This window comes from Leopardus geoffroyi, chromosome E1 (genome assembly GCF_018350155.1).
Source record: "Leopardus geoffroyi isolate Oge1 chromosome E1, O.geoffroyi_Oge1_pat1.0, whole genome shotgun sequence".
Classification (NCBI taxonomy): domain Eukaryota; kingdom Metazoa; phylum Chordata; class Mammalia; order Carnivora; family Felidae; genus Leopardus; species Leopardus geoffroyi.
This window is the reverse complement of record NC_059330.1, coordinates 9,663,654-9,690,089: the sequence shown is the minus strand read 5'-3', so window position 1 is coordinate 9,690,089 and position 26,436 is coordinate 9,663,654. Positions and strand designations below refer to the sequence as shown.

The following is a 26,436-nucleotide window of genomic DNA, read 5'->3' as shown; positions in this document are numbered from 1 at the left end:
CAGTCTAATAAATCCAACATCCGGGCTTCCTCAGAGACACTTTCTACTGACTGTTTCTCCTGTGTATAGACCATGTTTTCCTGTTTACATATCTGTCTCATAATTTTCTGCTGAAGAGCGGACACTTTAAATTATGTAACATGGCAACTCTGAAAATTGGATTCTCTCCCCTCCCCAGGGTGTGTAATTGCTGCTGTTTGTTGTTGTTGTTGTTGTTGCTGCTGTTTGTTTAGTGAATTTCCTGGACTAATTCTGTAACGTCCATATTCCTTGTCATGTGTGGCAGCTGAAGTCTTGGCTCAATTAGGTTAGTCATGTCAGCTCACGATCGGAGAGAGATGTCCTTAAATGCCTTGAGACCGTAAGTCTCCCGGCTTTTACAGAAGGGCTCAGAGCGTGTGTTCCTGTACAGTTTCGGTGCTCTGGCAGACAGATTAAGAAAATCTGTCTTAGTCTTATTTCCTGCTGACACATAGCCTCAAAGTCAGCGGCTAGCGAAAGATTACGGTATTTTCAGGTCTTTCCTGGGCATACGCAGATGTACGTGGCCTTCTATAGTCCAATGAATGTGTCTGAGCTTCTCAAAGCCCATTATGGAGGTGTCATTTTCTGGGTTTTCTTTTCAAGTTTCTGGCTGGCCTCTTGTTAGCCTTAACTGGTCTTGCCTCAGGCACCTGTGCTGTTAAACATCTTCCATATCTCCAATCCGCACACACACACACACACACACACACACACACACACACACGTTTCTCCACCTCCCTACTATCATTTCATCGAGAAGGTTGCATCACAATTTTTCATTAAATCAATATTCACTTTTACATCAGAATTTCTTACTGAGGACAATATTGCTATTTTGGTGGGACAGTTCTTCACTGTAAAGGACATTTAACACTCCTGGTCTCTGCCTGCCAAGTGCCAGTTGTGGCCACACAAAATTGGGAACCAAAAACATATATATGCACATATTTCTAAGCAGCCTCTTTCCTTGTTTAAGTGTATTTATTTATTTATTTTGGGAGAGACAGACGCAGCACGAGGAGGGGAGCGGCAGAGAGAGAGGGAGAGAGAGAGAATCCCAAGCAGGCTCCATGCTGCCAGCCCAGAGCCCGACACGGGGCTCAAACTCACGGACATCGTGACCTGAGCCGAAACCAAGAGTTGGACGCTAAAGTGACTGAGTCACCCAGGCGCCCCTCTAAACACCCTCTTAAGCTTAAGAGTCAGTATCACTTTGGTGAAGTGTCACTTCACAGTATTATGACGGTATGATTATGTTTACACTGAGACACGTGTGTACTTTTCTTCCTCGTTTAACTTCATTTTTTCCTAGAGATATTAACCACCTCCTTTATTTGCCTCGTTCCCAAGTACCTATTACTAATCATTTGCTAAGCTCTGCAAGTGTATAGGAAGTGTCTCTCAAGAACGTCAAAGGAAGCAAACAATGAAACTTCTTTCTGCTCTTTGGTTGGAACCATTCCTTCTGTCGTCTTGCTCCAACCCAAACTGCTTCTCTAGGAATGCTGTAGAACGGTCATCTTGAGGCTGCCCTTCATCCTGGTAGTTTCACCTATTACAAATTTTGCAAACTGGAAAATCTAAGTTATCTCTAGTGCCCGATGGGGGGGGGGCGGGGGTCAGGAGGAAGATCAGGGCAATTGATAGAATAAAGAAGTTGCATTTTCTCGGATTGTCTAAGGGCAGAGTAAATAAATGTGTGATGTTGTTTCATACGTTAATGGAATGAGTACCTTTTTTTAAGGTTTATTTATTCATTTTTGAGAGAGAGAGAGAGAGAGAGGACGAGGGGGGGGCAGAGAGAGAGAGAGAGAGAGAGAGAGAGAGAGAGAGAGAGAATCCCAAGCAGGCTCCACACTGTCAGCACAGAGCCCGATGTGGGGCTTAATCTCACAAACTGGGAGATCCTGACCTGAGCCCAGATCAAGAGTTGGTCGCTTAACTGTGCCACCCAGGCACCCCTAGAATGAATACTTTTTAATGTGAATCTCTGTTTATCATATGATTGGACTTTTATTGCAACCTTCAGTTGCATTTCACATATGAGGAAGCTGAGATATACTACTTTTACTTCTGGAATAATACATAATAATATACTACAGTATAATTAAATATTCACTATTTTGTGAATACTGTTCAAGGGCCCTAGGAGACACAGTACAGAAGAAATAAAAGACGGTCTTTTTCCAAGTCCAAGAACGTGAAATCCAAGTGTTGAGTATTTGTGGTGTGTGTGTGTGTGTGTGTGTGTGTGTGTGTGAATGTACAGGAGTCTGGTTTGACCTGTAGCCTCCTACTGTGTCCATCTCTGCGGTGCAGACCTGCATCTGGAGACTTAGCAAGACCAACCCAACAGAAGTCCACTGATCAGAGACCGAGGAGCCTCCTGGGAAGATACGGACACAGCTCTAACTTGATCCGGTGATAAAATCTCAGATGTCAGAGGGAAGTAGAACTTCCAGAACTACTAATACACCCTCTGCAGATTCCCAGAAGTGTTTGCTGGGTTGGTGGTAACTGAGGTCAGGAAAAACTAAGAACCAATGAAGTGCAGACTTTTACTCCCGATGTGCCCCCGTCTTTATGTACAAGCCAGTGAGGTCTGGGAGGTTCTAAGTTGAAACTTCCCTCTGACAGTCACCGAGAGAGTGGAAAACAACGTGCATTGTCTCCTCTTTCTGCTTAGTTTACAGAACCCCAACATTATTTACATGGCGACATATTTGGGGCAGGTGAGCCTCTCCTTCTGTCCCACAGATTAAACCATATTTGGTCTAAGCCAGGCATGATAATTCTGTTTTCTCATGATAATTCTATTTGCTCATGAGGGTTTTAGAGTAGTGCACGGTCCAAGGCTTTTCCCACTAGGGAAGTGAGCTCCCTTATGGCTTTCATGTGGTGGCATGAGCAAGTGATGTTTGCTGTAGTGGCAGCCTCTTTGTGACCATGAGGCAATAAGCCCAAGATGAAACATGGCAAAGCCAAAAGACAGAGAGAGTCTGGGTCTTTGACAACATCTCTAAGTATTGCGCCTACTCTGGGGCCATCTGGATGCCACCTGGATTCTGCTCTGGCAGCTGAGGCAAGATGGAGCAGGAGTGGGAGATAGGAGAATGGGTGCCAGCCATCCGGAAGTCTCCAGAGGGTCATTTGCTTCACAAAATGTACCCCTCCGCTTTCACCAGTTAAAGACCCCACTTGGACTTCTAGGACTCTACTCCTAATTTATCCAAATACTCCTGTCACTGGAGTAGTTTTCAAGGAGTTTAGGTGCTACATGTCCTCACATGGCAGATGTGAGCCCCTGTTAGCCTGACCCCTGTGAGGTAAGTTTTGTTATTCCATCTTAATGCATGAGAAAACTGTGGCTTAGAAAGGTGAATTAACTTGCCCAAGGTCAGCCTCAGAGTTCGGAATCAAACCTGGGTTCTCTGCTGCTGAGACCCGGGCTCTGTTCACTGCACCCCGGTTGCTTTCGAGACTAAACTTGACGCCCTCTAGACTGCATGCTTTCTCCTGTTTTCTCAACAATTGACTCAGCCATTCCTGCCACCCCCAAGGACCCTGTGAGTCCAGTTCAAATCCCAGCATGGGTTTTGGGCTGGGGTTTAATGGAGTCAGGATAAATTCGATGCATTTCACGTAAACTTGGTGAAGAGGAGCGGGTGGCTGTGGAGCGAAGGGCACTGTGCCAGGTGGGGGCCGGCTGGGGAGAGGACAGAGAAGAGGGAGGCTCTGCTGGTGGGTGTCCAGAGGTGGACTCCTGTCACGTGGAACTCAGCAGGCTACAACCCAGGCAGGGCTAGGGCACAGCCTTGCACTGGGGGCAGCGTTCCTACCTGGGGCGATTCGGGGAAAGTTTCCCGAAGGAGGCTCTGAAAAAGGAAAATGGGGATTCCAGGCACAGAAAATGCTGGAGCTGAGCCCAGGGCCTGGAGGCTGCAGAGTGTACGGGAAACACTCACAGCAACCAGCTGGCTTCCGTCCTGCCTCTTCTTCCTTGCCAACTCTCCAGCTACTGCTGCCAGATGATGCCCTGATCCATCATCGCTCTGCTCAGACACCTCCCTGGGCTGGTGCCCCACACCTCCAGGAGAACAGCCCAACACTCCATCCTCGATGTTGAAGCCTTCCCTGGTCGGGCCATCTTCCTCGCTCTACTCTCCTAGGCACAGCTGTCCCTGAGTGAGCCCCTTGCCCTCACCTCTGCCCGGCACGGCACCCCACCAGGATACCTCCTCACTGCCAAGTTCTGCCCACTCTGCAAGAGCCACCTGTCCAAGGAGCCTCCCCTGACTCTTTCACCATCCCCCCACCCCCCACCCCAAGGAAATACTCTTGGTCAAGATCCTTGACCTCTCCGAGGTTCCGGTTTATCATCCACGGGGTAACAGTAGTTTGTGTCGAGTGCTATGGGAATGTGGGGTGGTAGAGGAGGTGTATTGGATCTCGGATAGCCAGGGCGTGGCATTTGTGGGCTCTCCAATATTTTAACATAAAATCAGGCTGTTGTCGGGGCGCCTGGGTGGCGCAGTCAGTTAAGCGTCGGACTTCAGCCAGGTCACGATGTCACGGTCCGTGAGTTCGAGCCCCGCGTCAGGCTCTGGGCTGATGGCTCAGAGCCTGGAGCCTGTTTCCGATTCTGTGTCTCCCTCTCTCTCTGCCCCTCCCCCGTTCATGCTCTGTCTCTCTCTGCCCCCCCCCCAAAAAATAAATAAACGTTGAAAAAAATAAAATAAAATAAAATCAGACTGTTGTGGTTTTTCCATTGTGCAAGTAACAAAACCACCTAGAAAATAGAGAAAAAAGTCCCCTCCAGTAACCTCACCCATCCAGGACATTGACTGTAAATGCTTTTGGAAAATGAGGCAGATATGACTGGCCACGACTGTTGGAGGCTGATGGGTTTTGTTGTTATTGCGGCTACGTTGAGATATAATTCATATACCATACAATCCACTCATTTAAAGTGTACAATTCGTTTGTCTTTTTTTAGTATATTCACAGAGTTCTGCAACCATTACTACATTTCGTATATTTAGTATATTTTCATCATCTCTATCCGTTAGCAGTCACCTCCATGTTTTATTATTTATTATTTTTATTTTTATTGTTTCTGTTTCACATTATTTTACAAGCATCTTTTCCATTGCCTGGCAATCTTTTTAACTACCTTGTCTGGTGACAGCTAGCAAAGGATTTGGGGTAGGGGAATAGCATGGCCAGGTGTGTTCTAGAATGCTAGCATTGGTGGGGACCAGAGAAACTTGACTGAGGTTGCAGGGCAGAGACGAGGGAGGGACGATGGGAACGAGCTGTGAGGAGGAACCCACCTGAGACACTGCTTCAGGGTGGAGAGGAGCGAAGCTCCGGAAGCAGAATTGGTAACACTACCGATTTGGATGTCGGGAAGGACGGAGGAGGGTGTGGGTGCATTTCCTGGATGAAGGTGGGCGGTAAGGACAATAACTGAGTCCCAGAAGGAGGAGAGGGCACAGGTTTGGGACAGAGATGAACAGGAGCTTGATTTTGGACTTGCTGGATTCGGAGGCCCTCAGGCTCTGCCAGAGGAGTTGAACATTCTGCAGCGTGGTGCTCAGGTCTGGCGCTCAGGGGTCACTTAGGGCTGCCACGGGAAGGCTTGAAAGTTAAGGGTCTAAGGACCAAGGGTGAAGCCTTAGGAGCCGGAGCTTAGCCAGGGTGGGCGTGAAGGACAAAGAGAGGGCCCGAGGAACATTGGCCTCTGGTGGGGGGAAGGGGGGGTGCAGGGTGGACGAGGAAGCGAAGTTACGTGGAGAGGAGGTAGGAGAAGGCAGAGCTGGAGACGCCTGGGCAGTGGCCGGGAGGACAGAAGAGCAGGTGAGGCCAGGGAGCCAGGCGTGCTGGGTGCATGGGGTAGGGGTGCCGCAGAGCCTCAGCGTCCCAGAGCGATCCTTGCCGTCGGGGTGCCGCGGCCTGAAGGGACAGGTCAGGTGGGAACGTATGGCCTAAGGAGGTCTGCGAGTTCAGGCTCCTCGTCCCCTCCTGCGGCAGCTCGTCCAGTTTGCAAGGCGAGCCCTGCCTGACCAGTGGGTGCCCAGGGTTCGGGTGGGAGAGCTCCCCAAGGGCTTCAGATCCTCAACTCGCCGCGCCCGACCGCGGAGTGGCTGGGGGGGGGGGGGGCGGTGCGGGGCGGGGGTCGTGGCGGGCGCCCCGCCCGCAGAGTCCGGGCCTTGTCTCTGAGGCGGCCCGGGCTCTGCGTGCGCCGCGCCGCTTGGCAGACAGTGAGACAGCCCGGGACACACCCACAGATTTGGAGCCTTAGAGAAAGTTGGGGAACTTGACTTTGCCAGATAGCGCCACCGCACGACGCCTCGGGATCCATCGCTGGCTCCCGGCCGCGTGCCGCCGAGACCCTCGTGGCCCCGCGCGGGCGCAGACTTGGGCTCGGGAGAAGGGGCGGTGCTCCGCCGGGGGTCCGAGACGGGCGGGCGCACCGGCCAATGGGCGTCGCCGCCTCCCCGCGGTCCCGCCCCCGGAGCCCGGGTCCCGAGCGCGCGAGCCTGGCGGGTCAGACGCGGCTGGCGGACGCGCGGTGCGGGCGCTCCGGCGGTGCCCGGCGGCGCCCACGCGGCTGCCCCGCGCCTCGCGCGGCCCGGGTAGGCGACGTCGGGGCCGGGTCGGCCCGGCCATGCCGCTGGAGACGCAGGACGCGCTGTATGTGGCGCTGGAGCTGGCCATCGCCGCGCTGTCAGTGGCGGGCAATGTGCTGGTGTGCGTCGCGGTGGGCACGTCGAGCGCGCTGCAGACGCCCACCAACTACTTCCTGGTGTCCCTGGCGGCGGCCGACGTGGCCGTGGGGCTGTTCGCCATCCCGTTTGCCATCACCATCAGCCTGGGCTTCTGCACCGACTTCCACAGCTGCCTCTTCCTCGCATGCTTCGTGCTCGTGCTCACGCAGAGCTCCATCTTCAGCCTCTTGGCCGTGGCCGTCGACAGGTACCTGGCCATCCGCGTCCCGCTCAGGTGAGGCGCGCGGCGTCCCCGACCCCGGGGCCCCGTCGGAGTCCCGGAAAGCACTGCCCGCTCCAGGCCCAGGTTGCCGGCCGAGTCGCGCGGGGCGCTCCGACTTCGGGTTCCCAGCCTAGAGGGACACGTGCGCCGGGCTGCCCAGACCCTCTTGGTGCCTGAGACAGGACCCTGGAGGCCGCTGCGCCCCTGGATGCGCACGTGTTTTTAGCGGAACCCGCGTAGGGACAGCGCTAGGAGTTCTGGGGAGTGTGGTCGCTGATCGCCGGCCCGCGGTGGAAACTCCGGGGAAAGCGCCACCCCAGCGGGCTGGTGGGGCACGGGCGCATGAGGTTTGGTAATCGGATCTCCTCCTCTGTGGCGATAACTGTTTCCTCTCACTCGTCACCCGCTGCCGACCCAGAGCGGGGCCCCCAGACTGTTTCCTTCCACCCCTCACCCGCAGTCCAGAGCAGCGGGCAGACACGACCCTGTGCGTGCGGGAGGTCCGGGAGGCTGGGGCGGTTCCAGGGGACAGCTCTGAACACTGGGGCTTTGCATTGTCAGAAGGGACACGACTCGAGACCCAAGTTCTGAATGTACCTGCCACAAAATGCGGGCGGGGCGTGGGGTGCGGTTGGGGAAGGACCCAATTAACTCTAGGGAACACTAGGAGCATCTGTGCCTGCATGCTAAATGGGGACTCAAATCACCTCCGTACACTTTAAAAGTCAAAGTGCTGCCCCGTTGGCCAGCACGAACAGCCTGAGAGCTGCATGCCCGTTGTGTAACCTTGTTTACCCTCCACTGCCCTGTCCCAGCAGGGCGGGGAAGTGCCACCTGGATTTCGGAAAACTGGAAAACTTAAGGGTGGTCTCTTTCACCCAGTGAGAAAATGTAGGGTTCAAGGGATGAAGCCCCAGGTGTAGCTGATGATCAGGTTCAAAGCTGAGCATCTGAGGGGCACCTGGGTGGCTCAGTGGTTAAGCTTCTGACTTCGGCTCAGGTCATGATCTCCCGGTCCTAGTCCTCGTCCAGCTCTGCTGACAGCTCGGAGCCTGGAGCCTGCTTCAGATTCTGTGTGCCTCCTCTCTCTCTGCCCCTCCCTCGCTCACGCTGTGTCTCCTGTCTCTCACAAAGAAATAGATGTTAAAATTATTTTTAATAAATATTAAAAAGGTGAGCACTCGAGGGCAAGAGTATCAGGGAACCTTAGGGCTTACTAAAATTATTTTCTGTCTTCTGTGCCTGGGCCTCTTAGGCATTTCTGCGTTAGGTGAGCTTGGGATCTCTTCGGGTTGGAGCTGAGAAAGGAAACTGAGTCACAGGAGTAGGCGGGAAGGGAAGGAATTTATTGAGGCAGTTGATATTAAACTTTTATCCTTCCGTTCTTGCAGTGATTCCAGAGGGTAGGTACCTGCCTCTTGTAGATGAGGGGATGGTGCCCCTGGGAGATGAGAGTCTTGCTCAGGATGGTGCGTCTGGAATGAGTGTCAGAGCCAGGACTTGAACTCAGAATTGGCACCATATTCCCACTGTGCCCTCAGGCTGCCTTGCAGGGTTGTGTGTGGTGTCAGTGTTTGGGATGTGGGCAGAAAGCGGAGTGCTGTTTCTGGAAGCAGATCCTGCCTGCAGTAAATTGGTGGTTGTAAGGGATATGTGTTTGAAGGAGTTGACCAGGAGAATGTTCCTAGAAGCCTCTTTAGCAGGCAGACATGTTGAGCCTGCCTGTTGTGGGTTGTGTCCTGAGTCCCTGGTTGTGCTCCTGGGAACAGGAAGCTCCTGCTTGGCCGGGCTGTGAGCCCAATCTGCATGTCTGAGCCTTTCCATGTACTGCTGCCCTTGGCATCTGACCAGGGGGCCTCATGCATCCCATCAGGTGTGAAAGAGCCCAGGGATTTCCGGGACTTGGGGCCGCATGGCATAGTCTCTTAGGAGTCACCTTTTTGCCTCTTGGTCTTCATGTTGGTTACTTGACAGCCTTTGGGACTGTTTGTGTCCAGCAGGCAGTCACAAGCCCCCAGCTCACCGGGAGGTACTGGAAGGATCCCCTCTGCCCCATGGAGCCGGAAGCTCCATAGGAGTTTCAATCTGTTAGTTCTTGTCCTGGTGTTGGGTGGGGTCTTAGAAAAAAAATGAGTGTGGGTGTGTTAAGGGGAAAGAAATGTGAATCACAAGCCCCTAACTTCTTTGCGTTTGCCAAAGGAAGGAGGGTGAGATGTAGGAGAAGGACGGGAAGAATGGTCAGTGGAGAGGTGCAGGGGCTCATCCGTGCCTGCCCACGGGAGTTCAGAGGTCTGGAAGAGGTGTGTGCCAGCAACCCTAACTCCCAGCCCCGGGAAGGGGACCTGTCCCTGGCACCGACCCCCCACCCTCGAGGGCTGAAGAGGGTGCGGGTTCTCAGGGCTCCTGAGTGCTCCTGGGGGCTGTTGCCCGGGCCGGTCGGTCTTCTTCCCTCAGCTGTGAGCGCTTCCTGCTTCTGGGGAGTATGACACCCCCCCCCCCACCCCCAGCAGGCTGAGATGCAGATTACAGGGCCCTCCCGGATCCTCCTGAGTCAGAATCTGTGGGGTGGGGCATGGCCGGGGATTCCAGTTATCGGTATCTTTAACTGAGGAACTGGCAAGTCCTTGGACCAGTTCACGGGTGGGGGAGGGGGGCTCCAAAGGCATCCGTGCCCCAGGGCTCTGAGTGCGAGGCCAGAGTGGTCGGCTGTAAGCGCAGCTCAAGGCCGCGGAGACCGTAGCCCCCCACCTTGCCGCCCGGTTGCCAAGGCGTTTAGTAACATTGGGGAGATCACAGTGCAGAGAGAAAGGGGAGCCCCAAGGTGATGCCAGGCACAGAAATGACAACTTTGGCTGAACTTGAAAAGGAGGAATGTCTGCTCACACCAGGCACTGTCCCTGGTCTTCAGAGTGAGGGGTGTCTACAAACAGAATCTAGTTCAGGTCCACGCAGTTCTGAGGCTGGCCCTGGCAGAGGGTCCCCCCCACACCGGTGCAGAGTTGGGGGGCAGCACACGCAGCAGAGCTGGGAGTGGAGGCTCCCTTGCTGCTGGGGGTGGGGGCGTGCCTGGGGGGAAGGGGAGGAGGGAGGAGGTGGGAGCCTGTCGGGGTGGGGTGAAGGGGGGGAGGAGGGGGAGGTGGGAGCCTTCAGGGATGGGGGTGGGGAGGAATGGGGGGTGGGGGGCATGGGAGGGTGGAGGTGGGGGCATGCCGAGGGGGAGGGGAGGGGCCGTGTCTGCTCACAGCTGCTCCCCACCCCCCTCACTTCACCCTTAGTCCACTTCACCTGGCAGGAGTACTTCCTCCCCCCTAATCTAATCCAGTTCCCCTTCGTGCCACACCCCCAGTTGAGCTGTGTGGCAGGGTGACTGTGTGACTCGCCTCTGTCTGGGGGCGTGCCCTGCCTTGCTCCTGGACTCAGTGTCCGGTGGTATTGAGTCTCCAATCGGCCGAAGGCCAGCTGTTTCCCCAGTGCAGCTAAAGGAGGGTGTTTTCCGGGGAGTGTTTTGTTGGCTGGATTGGTCCTCTGAATGGAAGAGGGTGTGTCTGTCTGTTCTGTCCATGGACCCTGACCCTGTCACCCTCCCTGTTCCCTTTGCTACATGGAGGCTTTAAAGTTCTTGTTCCAACATGGCCGGTCTGTGAGGTGGGGACTGACATCTTAGCAAGACTGCCTGGGGTGACATGTGTCCTCCACTGAGGCTCCCTTAGCTGTAGGGTAGGGGTTAGCAGGGGTTTTGGAGTGTTCTTACAAACATTTTTTTCTTTTTCTTTTTTTTAAAGTTTATTTTGAGAGAACAAGCGAGCAGAAGAGGGGCAGAGAGAGAGAGAATCTCAAGCAGGCTCTGTGCTGTCTCGGGGCTCGAACTCACGATCTGTGAGATCATGACCTGAGCTGAAATCAAGAGTTGGATGCTTAACTGACTGAGCCACCGAGATGCCCCCCTTTCTTTCTTTTTTATAATTTTTTTTAACGTTTATTCATTTTTGAGAGAGAGAGACAGAGCATGAGCGGGGGAGGGGCAGAGAGCGAGGGAGACACAGAATCCGAAACAGGCTCCAGGCCCTGAGCTGTCAGCACAGAGCCTGATGCGGGGCTCAAACCCACAAACTGTGAGATCATGACCTGAGCCAAAGGCAGACGCTTAACCAACTCAGCCACCCAGGCGCCCTGCCCCTTTTCTTTTTAACACTGTACAAATCCCGTATGATAAAATTCATCTTTAGTGCTGTTTTGAAGTAAAGCTAGGAAAGATTTTCAGGTCTGGGTCGCATCCCTCCGGCCATCCCAGGGACACTCCTTGGGAAGTCCTCTGTCTTGTGCATCAGTGTCCTCTTTGTCTTCCAGACCATTCCCACTGTAGTGGGTTGCATGGTGGCTCCCCCGAATGACGTCCATGTTCTAATCCCTGGAACCTGTGAATATCACCTTATGTGGGAAAGCAATGAATGTTCCCTTACGCGGATCTTGGGAGGAAGAGTTTATCCTGGATTAGCTATCTGGTGGCCCCTAGATGCCATCACATCCTTGGAACTAGACACGCAGAGAAGAAGGAGGAGGCCGTGTGAAGATGGAGGCAGAGATGCGGGGTGGGGGTGGGGGGACAGCCACCAGGAGCTGGGAGTGGGGCGGATTGTGCCCTAGAGCCTTGGGCGGGGCCTCGGGCCCCTAGAGCTGTGAGGGGCCACATCTGTGCAGGCCTGTGTGGCCCTCCGCAGTAAGCTGCTCCCATGAGGCATCCTCCCACTGCCTCCCCTGCGTCGCCCTGCGGTGCCTCCGTTCTGGTCGAACCTAAAGGTCACTTCTGGGCCCCATCGCACACGTGCTCTCAATAGCTCCAGGTCAGCTCCGCGGGGGGGGGGGGGGGGGGGCGTGGAGTCCACCCAGCCCCCCCCCCCACTGCCGTTCTCCAGAATGCTGCCAGAGAGGAGGGTTTGAGCCTCAAATCGGATCCCATCAGTCCCCTGCTTAACCCGGGCCTCAGGATCCTGTGCTAACTGGCTTCTGCCCACCCGCCTCTCGCCCCTTCCCGCCTCACCCACACAGCCCCGCCGGGCCGGGCTCTTTCCCCAGCTGGTCTTTGTGCTGCCTCTTGCCTCCTCGCCTGCAGAGGCTTCACCTGGCCCCTGAGCTTGTCTATCACTGACTCTCCCTAAAGCACATCTTTCCTTGGTCGTGAATTGTAGTCCCTTTCTGCCCCGAGCAGGAGCTCTGTGACTCCTGGGAGGGGCTCGTTCTTGAATTCCCGCCCCCAGCCCTGGCATGCTGCCTGGCATGGGGTAGGCACCCATATTTTGGGGGACTGTGTGAGTCACTGGGTGAAGAGCTTGTGCTGGGGGACGCTGGCACAGTGTTGGGCAAGGGGACAGTCTGAGATGGCGGATGCAGGCAAGGGGCAGAGCTCTCTGGTAAAAGGATGTCAGAAAAAAGATGGTCCAGAAGTTTTAATGAAGGAAGGGGGGGGGACACCATCTTCTGACAGGCTGTCACAGGCCTGAGGGAGAACGGGGAGGAGTGGCCTTTGGAGAACCAGCAGGTGCTGTGGGTGAGGGCCGGCCAGGGGAGAGCAGGTTTGAGTCAGGTGACTCAAGTCCTAGGTGACTTTTTCCAGTTCTGAGAGCCACGCTCCCTTGTGTGGGTAACAGGATGGCCCTAGGACTTGGGTGCCCCTCTACTGTTATAACCCCCCCCCCCCGTGAGTGACACTCCTCAGCCCTGAGCCAGCACATTAAACCAGCAGCAGATGCGACAGTTGCTGGAGTCTGAGCCCGTGTCCAGAAGTACTAGTGGGAAGTTCCAGCCTGGCCCAGGGCTCGTTCCTGGGTGGGTTAGTTCCTTGCCGGCACAAGCATCTGGTCTGGTCTGGTCAGTAAGGCCCACAAGAGCTGTCTCAGAACCAGGGTGATCCAGTCTGGAGGTGAGGTACCTGGAGGTCCTGTCCCCTCACTGGGGGTAGCGTCCAACCAGCTGGACAGTCATCCAGGAGCATCTGGGAGCCACAGGGCAGCCTCTGAGGACTCAGGATTGTGGGCAAGAGCACCTGACGGGTCGGGGAAGGAGGGTCCACCTGGCCATCTGAGGCCAGCCATGGCCCGGAGCTCCCGTGCAGATCAGGCCACAGCCTGCGCCACTCTGTGTGTGTCTGGAAGGGACATGGCCCTGACTTAGTGTTTTAGCAGCATTTCCATGGAATTCCGAAAAGCATGGGTCGTTTGCTCCTTTGATCATATGGCGAATGAGTGTGTGCAAAGGGACAGAGGTTACCGACATTTTCATAGGACAGGCAATCTGTGCTCCTTCCTCTGTGACTTCACGCATGGGGTCTCCAGCCTCATGGGCCCTCCCTGCCATGCACTCGCAGGACCCAGTCTCCACATCACACACTCTTTTGTTCTGTCTGCTTGTGAGCGCAGCATGGACATACATATGCTACAGGGACAGACACGAGGACGTAGGTCCTCAGCTACTCCAGACATCAGAATTTTTAATATTGTGGACAGCAGCCACTCAGAAGGCTTTTCTGCACATCTGGCACTACACGTGCCTGGTCTCCTCTAACGCTTACAACTCTTAGGGGGGCAAACTCTGTTACTTTCCTCGCTTCACAGATGAGGAAATCAAGGCTCAGAGGGTTATGATCAGCCCAGGGTCACACAGCTGCCACAACGGTGTACTGTGTCTTTCTGGGAGCCCTTAAGCCAGCGTGCGAGCGGCTGAAGGGAAAGTACCATGGTCGTCCAAGAGCAGGCGAGGGGTCCCTTCTAGCAGTGGGTGGATGGGGACACCAGCAACTTGTGATTGGGACTCTGTAGACGTTGTGCAGGACGAAGAAGATTGTAGCTAGGCAGTAATGTGGCCGAATGAGGGAGAAGAAAGCTGTACGTTGGCCCTCGTGCGTGAAACGGCACAGAACTGACGGTGGCGAGGACCTGTAGAGGATCTCCTGCCTGCCTCCTTACTCCTCAGATGGTGAAACGGAGGCCTGGCCTTTCCTAATGCTCGAGTTCCTTACTGACCCTTCAGGACTTGGGCTCCGGACATCGTTACTCTCCCCAAGGGCATCAACAGGTTGTGCTCTTGATCTCTGGGGCTGACAGGCTGATGAGACGCTGCCTTGGGCAGCCAGAACTTGATGGCTGGTAGCAAGTGTGCCTTCGTTGAAAGAATTCAAGTTGAGAACAGAGTGTCACGGGCTCCGTGGTGGCCCTCTAACACGTCCTGGTCCGAAGGAGGGGGAGTGCTTTTCCTCGAGGGCTGAAGCTGGGGTTTTGTATGGGGGTGAGTGGGAGGAAGAGAATTTTGAGCTGAGCTGGAGCCACGTGCAAAAGTCTCCCCTCCCTCGGCCCTCACCAGACCATTTCTGTTGGCATCTCTTCCGAGGGTCACTACTGTCTGGGTGACACCTGGGTCTGTGCTGCCATCTTTAAATAGAATCTGTTGACTCTCTCCCAGGTCACGGGAGGGCCACACGCCCTCTTTCCCACCCTGGTCCTCCCAGTTTTTTGTTACATTTGGATATTTTTCTGGGGATCATATTTCAGCCCCGATTTCTAATTCCATCAGTTGTAGGCAAGATCTGTTAATTGTCAAGAAACACGAGGAAAAGTAAACCACCAGCAGGCCCCCGCGCCCCCGTGTCTCTCCGCCTCCCACTGGCTTTCAGCACCCTGCCTACCCAGTGGAGGTTTTACTTTCGAAAAGGTAATTCATGCTGTTGTGAAGAAACCAAGTGTTTTACAAAATGACAAACTGTGGAAAGTCAGTTTCCATCTCTGATCTGTGGTTTTCCAAATTGCCTATCAGCGGTAACCGCTGTTTCTTGTGCCTTTTCCTACAAGAATGCTACATTGGACACATTCAGATTATAGGAGTACTTTTACATTATCGAGGTTAATGCCATTTGCATTTTATTCCATAACTGTAATAACGTTTCCTGAACCCTGCGGGGAGTTTCTGAAAACTGGAAACCGATGAACGGCATTTCGAATGTCTGACTTGTGGATTTATTCCACCCCAGAGCAGAGCAGAACGATTAGACTAGGGCATGCACTCCCATCGCTAAACTCTGCGTCCCCAGGACACGGTGCCAGTGGCCAGGTCAGATGAATTCTATTTTTTAGGTGCTATCTGCTGCTCAAAACTACCCCCCACTGTAGTTGGCTTCATGTTTAGATGGTGAGTTACCCACCTGGAAATTAAGAGAAAGTTCCAGCAAGAACATGGCTTCCCAGATCCTTAGGATGATCCGACTTCTTCATCATCCCCATTGCTGGGTGACCTAACGGGCCCTCTTGGCGTGCCATACGATGGTCCTGTGGTGTCTTCCTGTACTCTGGGAGTTGTTCTGCTGTTCCCCACGTTCCATGTTTTCTTCCCTCTTTCTGGGATTCCATATTTGTTTGTCTGTAGACATACCCGTAGGTGACTTTTTCCAGACATGGGAGATAAACGTTCTGGGGTCTTCTATGCCAATGGTGTTTTTATTTCTCACATGTCACAGGTAGTGTGACTGGGTGCCGTTCAGAAGTGTAAAGGCATTGCTGCAACGCCCAGTGGTGCCCAAGAAGTCTCGTGTGGTGATTCCTATTTGTAACCTGTACTTCCTCTCTGGAAGCCATTGGGACCACTTGCCTTTGCTTGGTGTTCTGGAGACTGGGTCTGAATACTGACCTTCAGTTTTTCTCCTTCACTGGGGGTGAAACTTCCTGGTGAACCTTCCCAATCTGAAGACTGAGGTCTGTCTTTAGTTCTAAGATTCTGGTAAAGAATATTTTTTTGATCCTTTTCTTATCTCCCTTTTCTCTGTTCTTCTGGGATTCTTTTTTTTTTTTTTTTTTTTTTCAGTTTTTTATTTATTTTGAGACAGAGAGTGTATGAGTGGGGAATGGGCAGAGAGAGAGGGAGAGAGAGAATCCCACGAACCATGAGATCATGACCTGAGCTGAAATCAAGAGTCAGACGCTTAACCAACTGAGCCACCCAGGTGTCCCTCCTTCTGGGATTCTTAACTGATGCATGGAGACTTTTTCTCCTTGACTGATCTTTGTCTCTTAAAAGTTCTCTTAGATATGACTTTCCAATAGTTTAACTTTTTATTCTCCTCTGGAAGAATTCTTTGACTTTTCCTCCCTAGTTACCCTATTTTTTTTTTTTTTTAATTTTAGCATTCATATTTTTACTTTTGAGGCAAAAACTTTTTGAGTCGGTTTTGAAAAAAACCTCTTTTGGATTCATGAGGTTCAGACAACTTCACAAAGTGTATATAATTGAAACTTCCTCCCATTCCCTCCTCCATCACAAGGTCTCAAGCTGCAGTTTGGGGAGAGAGTGGAGAGGGAGGGGTCAGTGCTCCATGGGAGATAGGGGACAACAGTAGGGCCAGTGAGGCAGCCCACAGCTGGTCCACAGGCAGTCTTCCCCTTGATTCCTGCTTTTCTTTAAATTCCCTTCTGGCACCTGCTCTCTGCTGGCCTGGAGCTTCTCCCCTGGCCATCTCTGTTTCTTTTTCTTTCCTTTAAAAATTTTTTTTAATGTTTATTTATTTTTGAGAGAGAGTGAGCGAGCAGGGGAGGGGCAGAGAGGGAGGGAGACACAGAATCGGAAGCTCCAGGCTCTGAGCTGTCAGCCCACCGTGGGGCTCGAACCCACAAACTGCGAGATCATGACCTGAGCTGAAGTCGGACGCTTAACTGACTGAGCCACCCAGGCGCCCTGCCCCTGCTTTTTAAAAAACATTTATTATTATTATTTTTTTTTTAATTTATTTTTGAGGCAGAGATAGCATGAGTGGGGAAGGGGTAGAGAGTGAGGGAGACACAGAATCCGAAGCAGGCTCCAGGCTCTGAGCTGTTAGCACAGAGCCCGATGCTGGGCTCGAACCCATAAACTGTGAGATCATGACCTCAGCCGACGTCGGACGCTTAACCGACTGAGCCACCCAGGCATCCCATTTTTTAAACATTTTTAAAATTTATTTTTATTTTTTTATTGGCCATCTCTCTTTCTGATGTAGGGCTACGCATACCCCATCCTGACGACCTATCTGCCTTCTGGTTTCTAGAAACTCCTCAAAATCTCTGGTTTGCTGATGTTCCCCTCTGCTTCCATTTTTAGGAATTTTAGGTTATGAATTTATTTCCTTTTGTACTTCTCTACTGTCATTTAAGTGGGATTTTCTGAGAAGTGACAATTAAGTGGGACCTGGAGAGCCAATGTAGGATTTTAATCAGGAGTTTGACATGGTCAGCTTTGCATTATAAAACAGGCACTGTGGCGGACAGCAAGGGGGAATGGCAGGAGGGGTCAAGAGTACATAGGGTTGCCAGTTGTCATCAAGGTGTGAAGGAAGAAAGCATGGCCAGGGCCATGAGGCCATGTTGTTGGAGGCAGAGTCAAGATATTTGATATGCGTAAACTCTGTTTTTTTTTAAACGTTTATTTATTTATTTATTTTTTTTTTTGAGACATAGAGCATGAACGGGGGAGGGTCGGAGAGAGAGGGAGACACAGAATCTGAAACAGGCTCCAGGCTCTGAGCAGTCAGCACAGAGCCCGACGCGGGGCTCGAACTCACGGACCGCGAGATCATGACCTGAGCCGAAGTTGTCCGCCCAACCGGCTGAGCCACCCAGGCGCCCTGATATGCGTAAACTCTGAATGTCTGCACCAGGGGAGGTTGATGTCTGATGCCAGCCAAAGGGTCTGACAGAGTTTGGGGCAGAGGGGCCATAGGTGAAGCTACACAGCCCAGAGACGAGGACAGGAAAGAACCCTAAGAACCAAATATGGGCCCTGGGACCACAGTCAGCGAACAAGGACCAAAGACGTGGCTCGTCAGGGCCAGGCAGGGTGAGACTTAGGGTGTGAAATAAGCAGTCAGCCTGTGCGATTGCCCATTGTGTCTGTATGGACACCACAAGTTGAGTGAGGTGTTGTGACTAGAGGGTGGGGTCTTTGGGGACAGGCTTAAGGGGACTTGCTGACTTGGTTGGATGTTAGGCATGAGGGAAGCAGGAGGAGTCCAGGGTGACTCCCGAGATTCCTGGGCAGCCAGGTGGCACCGTCCCCCCAAACATGGGGGCTTTGGGAAGGCGTTGCATGGGTTATGGTTAAGGTGCCTGCAGGTCGAGCAATAACAGTAGGTGGTTGAGTTTGGAGCTTGGAGAGTTTGGGCTGGGTGGTCCTTCCACCTGGCTCTGGACACACGTCTGCCTGCTTCCTGGGAGCCCAGCAATGTTCTTACTCCCAGCCTCGTGCGTGGCAGCCTCTTGGTCTGCAGGCTCCTTCCGTCCACTAAACATATTCAGGCTTCTTTCCCCTCTCTGAGCCTCACCTTCTTTGGTTTACTGCCTGTTTTGCTCCGGTCCTACCACCCACAAACTTCCAGGAGCAGCTTTTTGTATATGACGTCTTGATTTCCAATGCTGATTTCAATACCACTGCCAAACCTGCTGTTTTTTTTTTTTTTTTTTTTTTTTTTTTTCAACGTTTATTTATTTTTGGGACAGAGAGAGACAGAGCATGAACGGGGGAGGGTCAGAGAGAGGGAGACACAGAATCGGAAACAGGCTCCAGGCTCTGAGCCATCAGCCCAGAGCCTGACGCGGGGCTCGAACTCACGGACCGCGAGATCGTGACCTGGCTGAAGTCGGACGCTTAACCGACTGCGCCACCCAGGCGCCCCCTGTTTTTTTTTTTAATTAAAAAAATTTAAGTCAATTAATTTTTACTTAAGGGATTTTATATGTGATTCCTTTCACTGCCAATCACCTTAGTTCCTCCAAAGTCAGAATTCTAACCTTCAAAATAGCCCTTTTAGAATGAACTTTTGTTCAATCCACAGCTGTCCCTGTCAGTCCATAATTCTTGGCTTGGGCTTCTTTGATCTCCATTTGAATACGGACATAATTCACAACTTCCCCTCCTGTAATCTTTGGGATCCACTTCCTTTAGGGCCACATGTAGGTTCAGAGTAGATGGATCTGTCTGGTTCTCAATTTCAGACACCCTCTAAACACGAATAATTTCCAATCCCATTCACCCCTACACTGTCATGCCCTCGAGCTGTACAGATTGTTGGTACATGCCAATACCTGAGATTTCAAAAATGTGACTGGTAGGGGGTGCCTGGGTGGCTCAGTCAGTTAAACATCTGACTTTGGTTCAGGTCATGATCTCGCGGTTTGTGAGTTTGAGCCCCACATCGGGCTCTGTGTTGACAGCTCAGAGCTTGGAGCCTGCTCTGGATTCTGTGTCTCCCTTCCTCTCTGCCCCTCCCCCGCTCGCACTCTGTCTCTCTCTCTCTCTCTCTCTCTCTCTCTCTCTCAAAAATAAACATTAAAGGGGCGCCTGGGTGGCGCAGTCGGTTAAGCGTCCGACTTCAGCCAGGTCACGATCTTGCGGTCCGTGAGTTCGAGCCCCGCGTCGGGCTCTGGGCTGATGGCTCAGAGCCTGGAGCCTGTTTCCGATTCTGTGTCTCCCTCTCTCTCTGCCCCTCCCCCGTTCATGCTCTGTCTCTCTCTGTCCCAAAAATAAATAAACGTTGAAAAAAAAAAATTAAAAAAAAAAAAATAAACATTAAAAAAAAATTTTTTTAAAAGAACAGGTCCTGTCATTTACACTTCCGAAATCAGTCCCCAATCACTTCTCTTTGGTCTTGTTTCTACTTCTACCCTGTTCCAGGAAAATCCTGTCTGGTCTCTCTGCATCCGTGCTCACCCTTTTAGCCCATTCTTCATATAACAGCAGTCTTTCTAAAATGAAAACCTGATGGCACCCCCTTTTGTTTATGTAATATTCCCAGTGCTTTAGGATAAGGGCCCAGCTCTCTTAACATTATGTCTGTCTCAGCCCATCACACGAGAGGGCAAGCGATCTCGGTGTGTCCCATTATTGGGTTGCTAAATCTCATCACTGGGTTACAGCTGTGTCTGCCGGGGCTTGTCACTGTAAGGGTATGTTTTCATAGCCCGGGTTCATTGAGGATTCTTGCCTGAGTACGTTATTACCATGTAAAATGGTAATTTTCTTTCTTTTCATTCCTTCCACCTTTATTGGTTGGCATTCTTCATAAAGAAGAGTTTTGCCTTTTCTCTGCTCTTCCTTAAATTATCTTTTTAAAATCTCAGTATGGACTTACGGAATATTATTTTCATTCAATGTGTTATCATCCATTTGTGTTTTTCATTTTGAGGCCCAGAATTGGCCAGTGGGAGCCCATTCAAATTCACTTCTGTAAGCGTTCTCATCAATTTTGTGAGCACTTCCTTACTTCCTGCCACAGAAAGGTTTTTCAAGCTCACATTTTATTTTCCACCTTTAGATCAGCCATTTTTCCAAGGAGCCCGGTTTCCTTTTCAGTGGAGAATGGTATGGGTCCGTGTGCTCATTGCTACTGGAGCGTCATTTTTTCTAGGCCCTCACAGTGAACAGAACTAGGAGATTTTCTTTTTTTTTTTAATAATGAGTTGAAGAACTCTTGCTTACAGTAGAACGCCACCTAATTAATGAGTAGGAATGCTTGAGTTAAGTCATCATTTGGCAACAATCATAGTAATAACCCGTTCAGGCAAGAATCATCAATAGGTGCTAAAACTCATTGGTGAAAGTCTGATGAGAAGCAAGATATTTAAAGTCTCGGAGTATCTATTACAAGATATCTACTAATTACAAAGGGAAAAATAGTTACAGTGGAGAAATCTGGCAGACACCATGATAACCAGGTGATCCAAGTTGACATCATCGGTAATGGGACACATCGATAATACGTGCCTCCTGATGTCTTCTGACGGTTTGTGTATTCAGAGGCCGATGCTTTTGACAAATAATGTTGTATCTGAAGCAGCGTGTTTTAACCCTAGCCATGGGAGAGGAGACAAGGTATTTTTTTATTCTCTTGTTCGGTGTCAGGCAGGGGCCCTTTCTCTTAGGGACTCTTATTTCACTTGAAAATCAGAGTCTGGAGCCCAGCAACCATTATCTGTCCCTGGGTCACACCCGATACGTGAAACCGTAATAGGAGACTCACCAAAAAACAGCCTCAAAGATGAACTCTGGGAGACCTGGTCCTGGTCTCCATCTTTTAATCTCAGTGGGTTTAATCGCTATCAGACCATTCTGGACTGTCTCCTTGCCATAGTAAGCTGGTGGGGAAAACTTTCTTTTCTGCCACCCATACTCATCGTCCGTTGTTCTTGGGCGACTGAGAAGGACACCTGGCATCCTTTCTGACCACCTTTACGTGTGGCAGTGGTCTCAGCTCAGGCCCCAGTCAGGTCCACCGCTGGGATTCAGACACGTCTGAACTTGTTAGAGTAGAGGAGAATCCCCTCCCCATCCCTGCCAGGAGCCAGAGTAGCTGAGGGCCCCACCCTCATCAGAAGTGCACAGCCTGAAGGTAAGCTCTGGTGACCATAGCCTGTTATCTGCTGGGTAGGCAGGCAGTCCTTTTGTCAGCCTGCCCTGTACACTAGAGCCAGGACCATCCCAGACCGTGACCACGGGGACAAGGCAGATGGCCCTCAATACATTTACTGTAAATGGTAAATGAGAGACCTTCTTCCCACTCCCAGACCTGAAGTTCATATAAACAGAACCAAATAGCGTCTCTTCTTTCTGTGTAAGAATGGTTTTATCTGTTCTTCAAATGTTTCATAGAATTCACTTGTGGAGTCATCCGGGTCTTAAGTTTTCTTTATGGGAAGGTTTTTGGCTATGTATTCTATTTCTTTACTAGATACAGTGCTATTCAAATTCTCCTTCTGTCCATGACAACTTGAAAACAGACATTTTTTATGTTTATTTATTTTTGAGATAGAGACAGAGTACGAGTGGGGGAGGGACAGAGAGGTGGGGGGAGGGAGGGAGACACAGAATCTGAAGCAGTCTCCAGGCTCTGAGCTGTTAGCGCAGAGTCTGACATGGGGGCTCGAACCCACGAACTGTGAGATCATGACCTGAGCTAAAGTCAGACGCTCAACTGACTGAGCCACCCAGGTGCCCCTTTAAATTTTTTTTTTTTTTTTTTTTTTTTTATGTTTCCGTCCATGACAACTCTTTAAAAACCTTTTTAGTTTGGTACCATGAGAAATCTGAAAAACGGAAGCAACTACTCAGCGTAAAGATTTCCCTCTTTTACAAACGGCCTCTTGTGAACTAGAAGCTGAAGCTCAAGACTGTTCACATGCTCCCCCCGCCCCGTGCCTTGTTTTGTTTAGAGCTACCAAGTGGGTGTTAAAACACGTAATATGTGATTAAGAAGCCAGAGTTCTGTTCTCTTCTTATAAATTCAGGCTTCTATTCAGCACTTGTGTGCCAGGCCCATTATTGGTGTTTTGGATTCAACAGTGAACGAAACAGGCTTGCCATTGCGCATGCTTCCGCGGGAGGAGACAGAAAACAGGGCTTCGTGGGAGGTATTTGGGGAGGGGTGCCGTGGGAACCCGGAGGTGCCCGGGGAGCACAGCAGTGGACTTCGGTCCACACTGGTCTGCTTCTGTGGGAATTCCCGCAGCGTGAGCTCCGGTACGTGTCACGGGTGAAGAGGGAAGCGTGCTGGCTCAGGGCACACTGCCTTGGTTCATCTATGGATTCTTCCAGGAAAAAGGAGTTGGGATGGGGGAGTAGTCTCGTGGTTCAGCAGAAGACGAAAAAGCCCTCCGTTTGACTGCTGTGTCGCAGGAGCCCCTGTGGGCTCCCAGGAACGGGGAAGAATAAGAAAACAAACGGTGCCTGTATCTGGGCCTGCTTCCTCAGAAAGCCACATCCCAGCCTGTGGTCCTGGCGTGGCTGGCCGCCCTGCCCACCGTGCCCCACTTCATCACAGCCCCTCGGCTCACAACAGCTCTTGCATTTGCATTGTCTGGGCACTTACTGACCTCGCTCTCATTAAAGTTTCGCCAGAATTTCTACTAGATTTTTGGGTTGCGTTTTAATATTCATTGTGGCAGCCTCTAGCTCCGCTGAACTGCCTGCCCAGGTGATCCGAGTTAAGTCGTCTAGTTAGGAAATTGTGTAGGTTTTGAGGGGTCTGCCCTAAGCCCGTTTTTACAGGAAGTCCTGTCATTACTCGTGTGCACCTTTAGAGAATATGAGGTGTTCTAAAACTGGATTATTTACACGTTTTAGAGCAGAAATGTTTGTCTTACAGAGGAGTACAATTTGTGAGCCAAACAGAATATAAAGAAAAAAGTCCCTAAGCAAACAGGAAACGATTCAAGAAACAGCAGCAGAACTCCATATGCATTCACTTAAGAGATCTGTATTCGTAAAGTGTTCCGAACACATTGTATCTGCTGAAGGTCCCAGCAGCATGGAAGGTAGTTTCCGCAGACACTTTTATCCCCATTTTTCTTTTCTTTTTTAAAGATCTTTATTAAACAAAAATTTTTTTAATATTTATTTTCTTTTTGAGAGAGACAGAGACAGAGGGCAAGCAGGGAAGGGGCACAGAGAGAGGGAGACACAGAATCCTAAGCAGACTCCAGGCTCCATGATGTCAGCACAGAGCCTGACATGGGGCTTGAACTCACAAAGCATGAGATCATGACCTGAGCCTAAGTCAGACACTTAACTGGCTGAGCCATCCAGGCACCCCCCCCCAATTTTTTTTAATGTTTATTTTTGAGGGGGGGAGGTGCAGAGAGCAAGGTAGACAATCCAAAGCAGGCTCCAGGCTCCAGGCTCTGAGCTGTCAACAGAGAGCCCAACACGGGGCTCAAACCCACAAACCATGAGATTATGACCTGAGCTGAAGTTGGACACTTAACTGACTTAACCGACACTTAAGCCACCCAGGCACCCCTAAAGCTTTTATTTTTAAGTAAGCTCTACACCCGACATGGGGCTCGAACTCAGGACCCAGAGATCAAGAGTCACACGCTCCGGTGACTAAGTGAGCCAGTTGCCCCAGTGTCATTTTTTGATGCCAGAGCACAGATGCTGCACAGCCCCCGGGCCACTGCCCGGGGCAGCTGCCCTCGGGCATGTGCTGAACTAGGAGCTCCTGAGAGCTGGGCACTCTGATCTCTGAGACCAAGAAGGTGGCCTGATTTGAGCCAAGGCTGCAGAGCCAGAGAGGGAGGAGACCCTGCCCCAGAAATAGGCCAGCACTTGTTATGCGGCACTTGGCGATTCCTCTTTCGTTATGTAACCTCAGCGTCCACACTGTTCCCTTTGTTGATTCCCCCCATGTGACTGTTTTCCTATCAATCTCCTTAGCTAATGAGCCCCTTCTATGGAGAGCGGGTGGATCACAGCACCGCTTCGTGCACAGCAGTGCATTTCCCAGAACGTGGACTTGCCCAGAACACCCTTTTTGTGTGGGATACAATTGTTCCTGCTTGTTTGGAATAATAAAGCTGCTTATGCTTCCTTTATTCATCTCTTCATCGCCTTTTATTTACACCTCCTGTGTTTGGGGCAGACGTCCGGCTTTGCGGCCCTTACTGCTGTGTTCGGGGCCCTCCGTGGCAGAGCAGAGACCAGCATAGGGGCAGATGCAGGAAAACACTTGGCCCCTGCCTTTCAGGAATGTTTTGGGGACATACACATACACACATACACACACACACACACACACACACACACACAGGAGGATGTTCTGGGAACCACTGGTGTATAAGGAGCAAAGCATGAAATCTGCAAGCAAGAGGTGGGGCCAAGGAAGGAGGCCAGCATTTAGGAAAAGGATGGGGGCCCAGATGGAAGGAGATGAGAAGACAGGGCAGGAGGCTGCTACAGCCTTCGTGAATGCCAGAGACCCCGGAGGTCATCCCTTCCAGCATCCTGCCCAGTGCAGGGACACCTGTCTGCTTTCTCCAACATCTCTATCTCCCACCTGGGCCCAGGCACAGGCCTCATGGATACTGTTGTGCCATTATAGGTACTGGAGCCCCAGCGCTAAAATTGCTTTCATTTCTGGAGCCCACGCTGCTCCTGTGGGCCTGGCTGTGTCCTCCAACAGAATACAGGAAGTCTCTTTGCTGCCTTTTAAGGACTGCTTCCCAAGAAAGTAGCAGGGCCCCCATCCTTCAAGTCTTTAATTCCCACGTGGCTGGCTCCACAGGGGAGGCTCCCTGGACCCAGCGAGCAGCTCTGGCAGGGGAGAAGGTGAAGCAGCAGACCCACGGCTGGCTGCACCCATGGTGGGCCTGTGGCTGAGGGACCAGTGGAGGCAGGAGCTGGGATCTGTGGAGGAGTTGTATGTTCCCGAGCAGGAAAACGACTCCCTTTGGCAAAATTGGAGTCAGATTTGTTTGAGTTTGTGTCCTGACTGCAGTCAGGGGCAGAGGCCAATCACGTAACCTCTCAGAGCCTCAGTGTCTGCATCTGTAAACAGGAGAGAGAGCAGCCCTGACCTCGGAGGCCTGGTCTGAGTGGGATGGGTCGGGCAGGCTGTGTGGAGGCGGCGCTTAGACAGCAGAGGCTCCGTGTTACTGCGGTTCTGTACGGCTGGGGGAGGGGGCCTGTAGGTACAAGTCTCCAAAACCTAGCGTTGGCTCGTGTGGTTCAAAGGCTGCCAGAATGTTCCCATTCTATCTACCAGTTGGGAGGAAGTGAGGAAGGAAGACCTGTCTTAGATTAAGTGGGAATGATGGGGCGCCTGGGTGGCCCAGTTGGTTAAGCATCTGATCTCACGGTTTGTGAGTTTGAGCCCGTCAGGCTCTCTGCTGTCAGCGTGGAGCCGACTTTGGATCCTCTTTCTCCCTCTCTCTCTGCCCCTCCCCAACTCGTGCACACGCCCTCTCTCTCTCTCTCTCAAATAAATAAATGTTTTTAAAAAGACAGGAATGATTAACTTTTTTTTTCTACTTTAGAGTTTCTTTTTTTTTTTTTTTTTTTTTAATTTTTTTTTTTTTTTTTAACGTTTATTTATTTTTGAGACAGAGAGAGACAGAGCATGAACGGGGGTGGGGCAGAGAGAGAGGGAGACACAGAATCGGAAGCAGGCTCCAGGCTCTGAGCCATCAGCCCAGAGTCCGACGCGGGGCTCGAACTCGCGGACCGCGAGATCGTGACCTGAGCTGAAGTCGGACGCTTAACCGACTGAGCCACCCAGGCGCCCCTCTACTTTAGAGTTTCAAGTGCCATTGGCATATTAAAGATGAAAAGGGAGACGTGGCTTCAGTGTCAGCTTTAGCCAAGTATTTAGCCCAGCCAATTAACAATAATTCAGTTAATTTTCTTTTTTTTTTTAATATTTTATTTATTTTGAGAGAGGCAGAGAGAATTCCAAGCAGATTCTGCACTATCAGCACAGAGCCCGAGGTGGGGCTCGAAGTCACAAACTGTGAAATCATGACCTGAACTGAAACCAAGAGTCAGACACTTAACCAACTGAGCCACCCAGGCACCCCTAATTGTTAATTTTCAACCCCACAATGCTCTCTACATTCCCTGGCTGACTAGACCCAAAGTCCC

At 51.6% G+C, this 26,436-nt stretch overlaps 1 protein-coding gene and 1 long non-coding RNA gene across 2 annotated transcripts in view; one reads left to right on the top strand and one right to left on the bottom strand.

The window, feature by feature from the left end:
* Positions 1 to 5,107: 5,107 nt before the first annotated feature.
* LOC123603076 lies at positions 5,108 to 6,453 on the bottom strand. The gene is made up of 2 exons (XR_006714728.1): positions 5,816 to 6,453; positions 5,108 to 5,650 (listed from the first exon to the last, which is right to left on the bottom strand). It is a non-coding gene; the product is annotated as an uncharacterized LOC123603076 (long non-coding RNA).
* A 120-nt stretch (positions 6,454 to 6,573) lies between these two features.
* Positions 6,574 to 26,436, top strand: part of ADORA2B (adenosine A2b receptor) — a 25,936-nt gene continuing 6,073 nt past the window's right edge. Inside the window, exon 1 of the mRNA XM_045487500.1 lies at positions 6,574 to 7,029. Within this exon, the coding sequence (XP_045343456.1) occupies positions 6,695 to 7,029 (335 nt within the window). The 5' untranslated portion in view covers positions 6,574 to 6,694. The remainder of the gene's footprint in view (positions 7,030 to 26,436) is intronic.